The following is a 13,634-nucleotide window of genomic DNA, read 5'->3' as shown; positions in this document are numbered from 1 at the left end:
TTAATAGAAGTATGAAATTGTTGTTATATACATATATGTTTATCAAGTACATTTAATATGCACAATATCTTGGTATAAATAATTGTATTTTATAGTGAGTATTAACATCATTGTGTCCGATTTTTAGAATAACATTTTTTTAAACTGTAACGATAACTTGAGAACGTTATTTGATTAATTTCATATTTGACACAATTGTTTACCATAATTGTCTACAAATCAGTTCACAGAGGCTTTTCGCAAATTTTATAACGATTAGTTATTTATTTATTTTACAAGTTCGAATTTTTTAGTACTATTGTGTATTGAGAGTAACTGTAAAAAATTTCATGCAAATCGGTTTACTAGTTTCCGAGATATTTCTGGTACCAATTTTTAAAACTGTTTCGTGAAAATTGCGTTTAAAGTTTTACGTGACAGTGACACTGTAATGCATGCTGTGGATAAATTGTTGAATGAAATTATTTTTTATCTTACGCAGCATCGTCGATGCCTGGGCTATAGAACATTCTTCTTTTGACGAGCAGCCTTTTCGTTATTCCTTTTTTACTCGTTGCGCTTCGTTCGTACGTCTTTCGACGAACTCTGCGCGAAACGTTTCCGGACCTATGTTTATAGAAACTTTTTTCTCTACATTCAATTTCTTATAAGACCATGTAGTTTTAATGACCTGACCTGCGACACCCTGTATATCAAAATAATTTTTAAATTTATTGTTACTATTGAAAAGAAAAACATAATGTTATATAGAATAAATTGCATAATGTTAAAAGCAAAGCAAATAATTACTCATTAAAAACGCTTCTTTATTCTTTTGGTTGTTTAAGCGATGCCGACGTACGGTTTTTCTTGAATACAGATAATTTCCGACTCTAATGCTATATGACACAATGGAATCGAAATCCGTAAAAGAGAGACCATTGATTTTCAACAACTCGAAACATTTCTGTAAATTCGAATACGTCATGATTAAAAATAAAACATGCATTATTAGACGTTTTAATTACGCTAAAATTTAAAATGTTATAGTCGTGTATATTGGTAATGAAGGAAAACAATATTTTTGATGTGTGATTAAAAAGTAGGCAAATTAAATTGTTTAAAATATTGCAGTTAAATTATTAAAAAAAAAGTAAATATTTGAATATTAGATGGGGGATATCATTTTATTTATATTTTATTGATTTATGATATAAGTAAAACGTATAATTACTCATCAAGTGCGACTGTTTCTTTTACTGTTATTTGTTTAAATGAGTGAACAAGCAAACACGGTATTCTTGACTTTGACGTGTTGCGGAAGAATCCATACTATAATCCGCTAAAGTTGAAGTGCTTGGTCGGCATAGAAATGTGATGTGATTAAAAGTAAAAAATACGATAATATAAAAATGTTCACACTTGTACGTTACATATGTGCAGAAAAATCAATATTTAATTAGTTGGGTATTTATTAAATTGTATAATAAAATCAATACACGAATGAAGTGCGCTTGTTCCTTCTGTCATTTGTTCAAATGATTGAACGGGCAAACCAGGTTGTTCTCCACTTTGATGTTCTGCAGAAGGAGCCATAACGTAATACGTTGAACTTGAATCGCTTGGTCTGCATAGAAATGTAGTATAATTAAAAATTAAAAAGAAACAATATAATTAATTAAAATGTCACAGTTGTAAGTTACATTTATGTAGAAAAGTCAATATTTCAACTAGTTTGATATCATTACATTGTATAATAGAACCAATCTGAATGAAGTGCGCTTGTTCCTTCTGTCATTTGTTCAAATGATTGAACGGGAAAACCACATGGTTCTCCACTTTGATGTTCTGCAGAAGGATCCATAACATAATCCGCTGAACTTGAAGTGCTCGGTCTGTATAGAAACGTGATGTGATTAAAAGTAAAAAGGAGAGAGTAATTATTTTTAAAATGTCACAGTTGTAAAATATACTTGTGCAGAAAAGTAAATATTTAACTATTTGGATACCATTACGTTATACTATATAAACTAAACGAATAATTACTCATCAAGTACTCCTGTATTTTCTGCCGTTTCTTTAAATGATTGAACGGGTAAACTAGATGGTACTTGTTCTTGATTTTGATGCAGAGGAATATATTTTCCCGTAGAAAGATCCATAATATAAGCCGTTGAACTGAAGGTGCTTGGTCTGCATTAAAATACGGTGCAATTAGAAAAGTAATTATTTAAATTAATGTTATAAATCATTCTTTTGCAAAAAAGTAAATATTTAAATATCAAGATATTGTTATATTGTATGATATAAACAATACGAATAATTACTCATTAAGTGCGCCTGTTTTTTCTATCGCTTCTTTAAGTGCTTGTATGGGCAAATCAGATGCATCTTGACTTTGACGGTCTGCAGAAGAATCTATACTATTATCCGCTAAACTTGAACTGCTTGGTCTGGATAGAAAAATGGTGTGATTAAAATTAAAAAAAGAATAATAATCATTAAAATTCTACAACTGTACATATATTACTTAATGCTATTATGTACTTATTGACGGTGAACCGTAGTGGAGTGAAGTTTTGTAGTGACAATGAGTAGGAGGAAGAAAAAGAAAGAGATAGGGAGATAATGTTTTACAGCTCAAATTTCTGTAATGCTAATGTCAATCAATTAATATCTAGACTGAATTTGTGATTATAATAGATAAGTGAAATATTGATATGATATCAATCAAATTAGGGAGCATCTCTATTTTAATGTATTATATATAAGCATCAAAATTGCATCAATTTAAAAAGACCAAAAGCCGTGGTCGAAAAGTCTTGATGACTAATCTGACCAAAAAGCCAATAGTCGATTTGTCATGACAATAATTACCCATCACATGCCCTTGTACCCTTTCTCGATTGTTCACATGTTTGAGGATCCAAATCAACTGTTTCCTGACTTTGACATTCTGCGGTAGGATTCGTGTTATAATCCGTTGAAATTGAAGTGCCTGGTCTGCATAGAAATATGGAGTAATTAAAAAAATGGAATTATTTAAAACATTAACGTCATAAGTTATTCTTTTGCAAGAGAGTAAATATTTAAATATTAGAGTATTATTATATTGTATGATATAAGCAATACGAATAATTACTCATTAAGAGTGCCTGTTCTTTCTGTCGTTTCTCTAAATGATTGAACGGGCAAACCAGATAGTTCTCCACTTTGACGTTTCGCAGTAGGATCCATATATTCCACTGAACTTGAAGTGCTTGATCTGCATAGAAATACGGTGCAATTAGAGAAATGGCATTATTTAAAATATTAACGTTGTAACTTACTTTCTTGCAAAAGAGTAAGAATGAATTTAAATATCAAGACATTATTATATTGTGTGACATAAGAAAATCGAATAATTACTCATTAAGTGCGCCTGATTTTTCTGTCGTTTCTTTAATAAATGACTGAACGAGCAAACCAGATGTATCTTGACCTTGACGGCGCGCAGAAAGACCCACATTATCATCCGCTAAACTTGAAGCGCTTGGTCTGTATAGAAAAGTGGTGTGATTAAAAATAGAAAAAAGTAATAATTATTAAAATACTACAACTGTATGTATTACTTAATGCTATTATGTACTTATTGACGTGAACCGTAATGGAGTGAAATTTTGTAAGTAAAAGTGAGTAGGAGGAAGAAAGAAAAAGAGATAGAAAGAGAGAGAGAACGTTTTATACCTCGAATTTCTGTAATGCTAATTTCAAACAATTAATGTCTAGATTGAACATATAATTAATAGATAAGTGAAACACGATATATGATTTCAAATTAAGTTAGGGTGAATCGCTATTTTAACGTAATTGTTCTATTCCAGCTTTAGTTGAGACGAAGAAATATACATATATTCACACGAACAATTTTATTAGGCTAGCAAAATTTTGTCCTGACCGTAAAGTGGACTAATTAAACTTATGATATTTTGTACGTTAATTTAATTGTATATATTATTATATCCATCGTGTTTTACTTATTTATTATTTATATACGTCGCCTGAAAGAGACGGTTTTCTAATATATAATTTATAATAGAAGCTGTCTTAATGTGAGTACGTGTTTAAACATAAAACGGATACGGTCACCAATTAAAACGGTCTAAAATGATAGGATGTTCTTATGAAGAATTGTACGGTACAATATGTCAAAAATTAGGTTGGTGCTATATACATATACAATAATAACTCAAGAATAACAAATAAACAATATCACTATGCTGACATTTGTAGGTCTACAACGTGTATTCAAATACTACAAAGAACGGTTGATTGTTGTCTAACAGAAACTTTTATTAATTATTATTAATTTATTAACTATTATTCATCTACGTAATCAGTGGATGGCAGATATGAGAGTTGTCTTATATAGATTTTATTAAATAGAGCTATTCAATTTAAATATCTATAAGAACTATGTATAAATCGTACATCTTATATATCTATCTCGAATTTCTGCAATACTAATGTCAAACAAATAAATATTTAATCTAAATTTCTGAATTGTCTATATCTATGATGCATGAAAGAACGTGAAAATAAGGGATTCATATTTATTTAAATTATATTTGCGAAATAATTAGAAATAATCATTATTACGATTTAAGAGGCACATTTATGATCAGAATTGCAAATAAGCATTAATAATCCTTAATATTAAAATAATTTTTGATTGTGTACTTACTCATCTCGACTCAGGATTCTTGTGGAATGTCTTCTTAAATGTTTTCGTAAACGTGTAATATTTGTTAAGAAAGACATTGTTTTGCCACAATCATTACATTTTGCCTTATATCCCGATAACTCCGAGTAATATTGTTTTAAATCGTCATGTAGTGAGAAAGTGTCGTTATCGAGAAATATTCCATGTTTACTTAAGTGCAGCCTCATTAATTTTGTGGAGTGTTTTGGGTGAAATACCTTAATTTCTTTTTTACAGGTCGTGCACTTTACCAGCGTAGGTTTCAATTCCTCGAAATAATTCCACAACTTGCTGCGTTTTTTTCTCGGTACCATAACTGTTCTGTAATACATATTGTCTGATATTAAATGTGGTAGAGTCATTGCCTCAACAAGCGTTTGTAGAATTTGTCACAAAGGTCGTAAAGAGGTATGGTTTACTTATTACGATGTATGTTTTTTTATATGGATATATAGTTAAAATTTGCATAATTATCGTACAGATCTTCAAACATATTAAAAAAAAAAAAAAAAAAAAAAAAAAAAAAAAAAAAACGCACCAGGTGTACATGCATATTTATGATCAAAATTGCATATAAATATGATATGGATGCCCCGATAAAAACTCTTATTCGCTCAATTTTTTTTATCTATTGATTGTGTTGTCATTACATTTATTTTATAATCTTTAGTATTTTAATAATTGTTTCATTGTGTATTACTTACTCATCTCGACTTTGGATTATTGTGGAATGTCTTTTTAAATGTCTTCGTAAATTTCTAATATTTGTTTTTGTTAAGAAGGATTATTACATTTATAATTTTTAGTATTTAAATAATTTTTTGATTGTGTACTTACTTATTTCGACTCTGGATTCTTGTGGAATGTCTTTTTAAATGTCTTCGTAAAGGTGCAATATTTGTTAAGAAAGATATTGCTTTACCACAATTATTACATTTTGCCTTATATCCCGGTAACTGCGAGTAATATTGTTTTAAGTCGTCATGTAGTAAAGTGTCATCATCAGGAGATATTCCATGTTTTTTTAATAAGTGTGCTCTTATTATTTTTATGCGTCTTGTTGATAAACTAGATATTTTAATTTCTTTTTTACATATCGTGCACTTTACCAGAGTAGGTTTCAATTCTTCGAAATAATTCCACAATTTGCTGCGTTTTTTTTTCGATACCATAACTGTTCTGTAGTACATATTGTCTGATATTAAATGTGGTACAGTAATTGCCTCAACAAGCGTTTGTAGAATTTCTCACAAAGGTCATAAAGTGGCATGGTTTACTTATTAGGATGTATGTTTATACGGATATATAATTAAAATTTGCATAATTATCAGATCGCATACAGATCTTCAACATATTCAAAAAGAAATGTAAAAACGCACCAGATGTGCGTGCATATTTATGATCAAAATTGCAAATAAATATTACAAGCATGCCCTGATAAAAACTTTTATTCGTTCAATTTTTTCAGCTATTGATTGTTTTATCATTATATTTATTTTATAGTCTTTAGTATTTTAATAACTTTTTGAATGTGTACTTACTCATCTTGACTCAAAATTTTTGTGGAATGTCTTCTTAAATGTTTTCGTAAACGTGTAATATTTGTTAAGAAGGATAATGTTTTGCCACAATTATTGCATTTTGCCTTATATCCAGGTAATTTTGAGTAATATTGTTTTAAGTCGTCAGGTAGTGTACGAATGTCATTATCGAGAAATATTTCATGTTTACTTAAATGTACTCTCATTGCTTTTGTTGCTGGGTGAGATACCTTAATTTCTTTTTTACAGGTCGTGCACTTTACCAGCGTAGGTTTTAATTCCTCGAAATAATTCCATAACTTGCTGCGTTTTTTTCTCGGTACCATAACTGTTCTGTATACATTTTGTCTGTAATACCTATACATATTAAATGTGGTACAGTGATTGCATCAACAAGCGTTTGTAAAATTTCTCACAAAGATCATAAAGAGGCATGATTTATTTATTAGGATGTATGTTTATACGGATATATATTTAAAATTTGCATAATTATCGGATCCCGTACAGATTTTCAAACATATTTAAAAAAAAAAGTAATATAAACGCATCAGGTGTACATGCACATTTATGATCAAAATTGCATATAAATATTATATGGATGCGCCGATAAAAACTTTTATTCACTCAATTATCTTTAGCTAATAATTTTTTTATTGTGTACTTACTCATCTTGACTCTGGATTTTTGTGCAATGTCTTCTGAAATGTCTTCGTAAACTGCTAAAATTTGTTAAGAAGGATACAGTTTCGCCGCAATTATTACATTTTGCCTTATATCCCGGTAATTCCGAGTAACACTGCCTTAAATCGTCAGGTAGTGTGTAAGTGTCATTATCGAGAAATATTCCATGTCTACTTAAGTGCAGTCTCATTAATTTTATGTAGCGTGTTCGGTCAGATACCTTAATTTCTCTTTTACAGGTCGTGCACTTTACTAGCAAAGGTTTCAATTTCTCGAAATAATTCCACAACTCGCTGCGTTTCTTACTCGGTACCATAACTGTTCTGTAATACAAATTGCTTGATATTAAATGTACTGTGATTGCCTAAACGAGCGTTTGTAGAATTTCTCACAAAGGTCATAAAGAAGCATGGTTTACTTATTAGAATGTATGTTTATACGGATATATAGTTAAAATTTGCATAATTATCAGATCGCGTACAGATCTTTAAACATATTTAAAAAGAAAGATAAAAAAACGTACCAAGTGTACATGCACATTTATGATCAAAATTGCGAATAAATATTATATGGCTGTCCCGATAAACACTATTATTCACTCAATTTTTTTTAGCTACTGATTGTTTTATTATTACATTTACAATTTTTATTTAATTAATGTATTTAAATAATGTTTTGATTGTGTACTTACTTATTTCGACTCTGGATTCTTGTGGAATGTCTTCTTAAATGTTTTCGTAAATGTGCAATATTTGTTAAGAAGGATAGTGTTTCGCCGCAATTATTGCATTTTGCCTTATATCCAGGTAATTTTGAGTAATATTGTTTTAAGTCGTCAGGTAGTGAGAGAGTGTCATTATCGAGAAATATTCCATGCACATTTAATAAGTGTGCTCTGAACGTTTGTATACGGTATGATGGGTGAGATATCTTAATTTCTTTTTTACAGGTCGTGCACTTTACCAGTGTAGGTTTCAATTCTTCGAAATAATTCCACAATTTGCTGCGTTTTTTTTTCGATACCATAACTGTTCTATAGTACATATTGTCTGATATTAAATGTGGTACAGTAATTGCCTCAACAAGCGTTTGTAGAATTTCTCACAAAGGTCATAAAGTGGCATGGTTTACTTATTAGGATGTATGTTTATACGGATATATAATTAAAATTTGCATAATTATCAGATCGCATACAGATCTTCAACATATTCAAAAAGAAATGTAAAAACGCACCAGATGTACGTGCATATTTATGATCAAAATTGTAAATAAATATTATATGGATGCCCCGATAAAAACTTTTATTTATTCAATTTTCTTTAGCTTCTGATTGTTTTATCATTACATTTATTTTATAATTTTTAGTATTTTAATTATTTTTTGATTGTGTACTTACTCATCTCGACTCTGGATTATTGTAGAATGTCTTTTTAAATGTCTTCGTAAATTTCTAATATTTGATAAGAAGGATAATGTTTTGCCACAATTATTGCATTTTGCCTTATATCCAGGTAATTTCGAGTAATATTGTTTTAAGTCGTCAGGTAGTGAGAGAGTGTCATCATCAAGAGATATTCCATGTACATTTAATATGTGTGCTCTCATTATTTTTGTGCGTCTTGTTGGATGAGGTATCTTAATTTTTTTTTTACAGGTCGTGCACTTTACCAGCGTAGGTTTTAATTCCTCGAAATAATTCCATAACTTGCTGCGTTTTTTTCTCGGTACCATAACTGTTCTGTATACATTTTGTCTGTAATACCTATACATATTAAATGTGGTACAGTGATTGCATCAACAAGCGTTTGTAAAATTTCTCACAAAGATCATAAAGAGGCATGATTTATTTATTAGGATGTATGTTTATACGGATATATATTTAAAATTTGCATAATTATCGGATCCCGTACAGATTTTCAAACATATTTAAAAAAAAAGTAATATAAACGCATCAGGTGTACATGCACATTTATGATCAAAATTGCATATAAATATTATATGGATGCGCCGATAAAAACTTTTATTCACTCAATTTTCTTTAGCTAATAATTTTTTTATTGTGTACTTACTCATCTTGACTCTGGATTTTTGTGCAATGTCTTCTGAAATGTCTTCGTAAACTGCTAAAATTTGTTAAGAAGGATACAGTTTCGCCGCAATTATTACATTTTGCCTTATATCCCGGTAATTCCGAGTAACACTGCCTTAAATCGTCAGGTAGTGTGTAAGTGTCATTATCGAGAAATATTCCATGTCTACTTAAGTGCAGTCTCATTAATTTTATGTAGCATGTTCGGTCAGATACCTTAATTTCTCTTTTACAGGTCGTGCACTTTACTAGCAAAGGTTTCAATTTCTCGAAATAATTCCACAACTCGCTGCGTTTCTTTCTCGGTACCATAACTGTTCTGTAATACAAATTGCTTGATATTAAATGTACTGTGATTGCCTAAACGAGCGTTTGTAGAATTTCTCACAAAGGTCATAAAGAAGCATGGTTTACTTATTAGAATGTATGTTTATACGGATATATAGTTAAAATTTGCATAATTATCAGATCGCGTACAGATCTTTAAACATATTTAAAAAGAAAGATAAAAAAACGTACCAAGTGTACATGCACATTTATGATCAAAATTGCGAATAAATATTATATGGCTGTCCCGATAAACACTATTATTCACTCAATTTTTTTTAGCTACTGATTGTTTTATTATTACATTTACAATTTTTAGTATTTAAATAATGTTTTGATTGTGTACTTACTTATTTCGACTCTGGATTCTTGTGGAATGTCTTCTTAAATGTTTTCGTAAACTTCCAACTTTTGTTAAGAAGGATAATGTTTTGCCACAATTATTGCATTTTGCCTTATATCCAGGTAATTTTGAGTAATATTGTTTTAAGTCGTCAGGTAGTGAGAGAGTGTCATTATCGAGAAATATTCCATGCACATTTAATAAGTGTGCTCTGAACGTTTGTATACGGTATGATGGGTGAGATATCTTAATTTATTTTTTACAGGTCGTGCACTTTATCAGCGTAGGATTCAATTCCTCAAAATAATTCCACAACTTGCTGCTTCTCCTCGGTGTCATTATAATTGTCCTGTAATACAGATTGTCCGATATTAAATGTGGTACAGCGTTTGCAGCAACAATAAGCGTTTGTAAAATTTGTCACAATGGACAAAAAGGGGCATGGATTATTTATTAGGATGTATGTTTATATATGTAGATATATAGTTTAAATTTGTCTAATTACCAGAACCTACATTTGTATAAAACTTATATTCTTCAAAAATAAAATAAAAAACGCGCCAAGTGTACGTGCTCCATACAAAATCTTTATTAAAGGAAGAAAATTTTGATCTAATTTGGTCTTATAATGCCATTTGTACTTTTTACCACAAAAACAATAATATCAAATGGTTTGCGCCAAGTAAATATGATAAATTAGTAACATCTGGTTTTCTTAATGATGTTTTTTTATTATACTTGTTGTATACCTGTTCTTTTTTAAAACAACGATATATAACCTGTTCCGGTTTTTTATTATTTAGATTCACACATAAAAAACACTTAGTGCCAAGTGTTTTGTATGTCCATTTGACCCTTCTGTTGTTATTGTTTTTGTAGTAAGAAATATTAGTGGAATTATACGACCAAATTAGATCAAAATTTTTTTCAATAAAGATTTTGTAGCACGTACACTACACGCGTTTTTTTTTACTTTTTTCGAAATTGGTATGTGTTCTTTAGAGAAAAAGTTTAATATCCAAAATGGTCTGGCAGTTGTTCATACACTTCCAATATATAAGAATGATAACGAGGGCGGAGATCAACATCATATTATTCTTTAGAAATTGGTGTATGTTGAATTTTGTGTTAGTCATTATATGTGCAATGTAAGTTTTTATGAAACCTACCAAAGTTGTTCATATTTATTTATCACTTTAAATTAAAAATCTATTTTATGGCACAACGTACATTGAGTACTTCACAATACGCATTCGCATTTTGTATAAATGTTGTTTTTAACCAACCTATCTGCTCGGCATTTTTTAGTAAAAGTCATTTTTATTTCCCACAAGCATTAACCTTTTCGCTCCTAACGTTACTAGCCGGCATCCATGTGACATTCGTAGATACTAGCGCCGGCTATAGTCGGCATAGCCGTGTATTGTTACTAACTTTGCTTGTAGCGTATTAAATACGAAGTTTAAAATAATAATAAAATATAATTTTAAAATATAATTTTGTACTTACGTAAAACCCGTTTTACTTTTATGCTTGAAAAATTATATATCTTTAATGCAACGAGTTAAAACGGTGGAGTTATAGCACTTCTTCGCTCCAAGGCGAACGCTGGCGGTTTATGCTGCCGTACTCCATAATCGCTATTCGGCCAACGCCACCATAGCAAAAAGGTTAAATACTTTGAAATAAAGTGTCGCACTAGATGTGTGTTAAAATTAAAACTCCTGGACCCGTGTGTAGTTTGATTTTGGATATAATCGCAATTATCAGCCTTTTGATTTTGCCATGAATTCTTGTTAGTGATTTTTTTGCTTTAAAATTTTAATTGTACATGAAATCGAATATACGAATAAAAACTCAATATGCATAGGCAGACAAGTGAATATCCAGCATACACATATGATTACTGTCTTAAGTTTCAGCGTGTAAATCTTGTTTACACCGAGCATTTGATACGCATACCAAGTATTATATTAGGACTAAATCCATTGGTACGATTGATGTAAACGACGGAGTATCAGAAATGGTACGATACTCGAGAACAGCTTGCATCAGACTAAGTTGATACGCGTATCAAATGCATTCTTAATGTGCTGTCTGATTGGCTTGATACATACAAGTTGAAACCATTGTATACGTAATCGAAATTGAAAAACGTCTTGAAAAAATCACTAATATGATTTAACACGGTCGATGTAAACAGAAGCGTATCTAACACTTAGTCCGCACCAGCTTGATACCCGTATCAAGAGTTTCTACGGTGTAAACTAAGCCATAGAACTATGTACAACATTGGAATGTGAACTCCCATGCTAGCGCCCGGGTCCCGAGAAGGTAAAGACGGATTGCTTTGCGACCGTTCTCCCTCTGTTTAGCAGACTTTTGATTGGTCAATGGTATTCAATTGTTGTCGTAAAGTACGGCAGGGGTGCGTTCAAATTACGCCTAGGCACACCTCCTAGGTAACTCTAACAAAGGGCTGCGTTCAGAAATTTAACCTGTGGGTAACTCTAAGCTATAGTTACACTATAGCATTAGAGTTACCTAAGTACGCCTAAACGTAGTTCCTGAACGCACCCTAGTATAAGTAAATACAGTAGTGACACTGAGCGTCGGCACCTTTGATGTAATGGGTCCCAGGTCACGGACTCGCCGCCATCTTCTGAGCTGTACGAACGCTTAAGAGAGAATGAGAGGGAAGTATCTTTCTCTTTGTTCATACATACAGGCCGCCATATTCCTGGTACGATAAAATTTATTACCACCAAAAAAGTTCAGTCTCTCTACTGTGTATTACTTATACTGCGACTCTAAGGGGTTGCGCACAATAAAAGAAATAGGGAACAGTTTAATATTAATATATGTAATGCATTAACATATGTAATTCATTAACACAGAATAGACGAACAGTTAAGAAACGTTAAGAAACAGTAATAAAATTTTATTCTATATTCTGCATGCCACGTGAACAATGCATATGTTAATATTAAACTGTTCTGTTCGAGATTATTGTCTTTGCTGACCAATCACAATCTCTCTAAGCAAGTCACCAACGCCACAAATTACAGTTTAACAGTTTGTCACTTTGCCCGTTCACGTTCTTCTTTTGTATCTCTTACGTTTTTACACTCTCTTACATTCGACTGATTCGACGTTGTGTTGGGCCTTTTCTCTGATTAAAACCATCGAGTATTTCTCGTACATTTTTTGTGTAATTGATTCTTAGTCACCTGCCCTTAACATGTTCTTTATTCGGTTATTCCCTATCCCCTATTCCTTGTTCCCTATTCCTTACATTGTGTGCAGCTACAATGCTATAGGTTGAATTACTAAACACAGCCCAACAAAAAAGGACGGTTGGCCGCAATTCTCCCTTTCGCTCATCCCCTTTTCTTCTCGAGTAGAGTAGTCAAGTTCTGGGTAGCGATCATGTAACTTTTTCCTTAGAGCGGAATCGTGAAAAGTTTCATGTAACTATTTTTTTCTATTGGCGTTGAATAGAAAGAGATAAACTTTTCACTTTTCACGTTTCCGTTTTAGAGGAAAAGATACATGATCGATCCCCATATTCTAATTTAGTACATAATTCTCTGCGTGTAAAGTATACGAGTGCTACCATTTCAAAAAAATTTCAACCTTTGGTAGCCATGTTTATTCTTAAATATGAGCAACTATAATATGAAAAATAAAAAAATTTTTTTATTAAAAGTTTAGTTTACCATATATAATTAATTTTTAATTATATTATTGTATAAATGGCTCACGGAAGATTGAGCGATTATTCAAAATGTCAGTTATTGTTTATTTCAATTAACATTCACAGAACCAATGCGATGTAACCAATGTTTCAGACTATTAAAAAATTACAGGACTCTGACAGAAGTAAAAATTAAGAAAAATTTGGGTCGCAAATTGTAAAAAATTATAAATTAA

General features: G+C 30.9%; 1 protein-coding gene across 4 annotated transcripts; it reads right to left on the bottom strand.

The window, feature by feature from the left end:
* Positions 1-46: 46 nt before the first annotated feature.
* Positions 47-11,972, bottom strand: LOC139809268 (uncharacterized). Of its 4 annotated transcripts, XM_071772023.1 has the most exons (19): positions 11,211-11,968; positions 9,709-10,050; positions 9,012-9,350; positions 8,339-8,704; positions 7,634-7,975; positions 6,927-7,265; positions 6,262-6,618; positions 5,558-5,899; positions 5,425-5,478; positions 4,703-5,041; positions 3,388-3,516; positions 3,122-3,244; positions 2,857-2,982; positions 2,307-2,432; positions 2,026-2,172; positions 1,728-1,874; positions 1,479-1,606; positions 790-946; positions 47-685 (listed from the first exon to the last, which is right to left on the bottom strand). In XM_071772023.1, coding segments are annotated over exons 3-18 (3,399 nt in total). In that variant the 5' UTR covers positions 9,344-9,350; positions 9,709-10,050; positions 11,211-11,968; the 3' UTR covers positions 47-685; positions 790-944. The 4 variants fall into 4 exon arrangements, with proteins under 4 accessions (XP_071628124.1, XP_071628123.1, XP_071628126.1 ...); XM_071772022.1 differs by lacking the exons at positions 47-685; positions 790-946 and having other exon boundaries at positions 1,162-1,606; XM_071772025.1 differs by lacking the exons at positions 47-685; positions 790-946; positions 3,122-3,244 and having other exon boundaries at positions 1,162-1,606; positions 11,211-11,972.
* Positions 11,973-13,634: the final 1,662 nt, after the last annotated feature.

Source organism: Temnothorax longispinosus, chromosome 3, assembly GCF_030848805.1.
Source record: "Temnothorax longispinosus isolate EJ_2023e chromosome 3, Tlon_JGU_v1, whole genome shotgun sequence".
NCBI lineage: Eukaryota > Metazoa > Arthropoda > Insecta > Hymenoptera > Formicidae > Temnothorax > Temnothorax longispinosus.
The sequence above is the reverse complement of the archived record's forward strand: the minus strand, read 5'-3'. Positions and strand labels throughout refer to the sequence as shown.

Bases quoted from the DNA above. Each gene is read 5' to 3' on its own strand.
- LOC139809268 (XM_071772022.1), bottom strand. From the start codon at position 9,343: ATGGTACCGAGAAAGAAACGCAGCGAGTTGTGGAATTATTTCGAGAAA. The intron at 3,245-3,387 runs GTAATTATTCGA...ATTTCTATGCAG, and splicing joins AAATCAGGCGCACTTAATGA to ATCAAGCACTTCAAGTTCAG. The intron at 2,173-2,306 runs GTAATTATTCGT...ATTTTAATGCAG, and splicing joins AAAACAGGCGCACTTAATGA to ACCAAGCACCTTCAGTTCAA.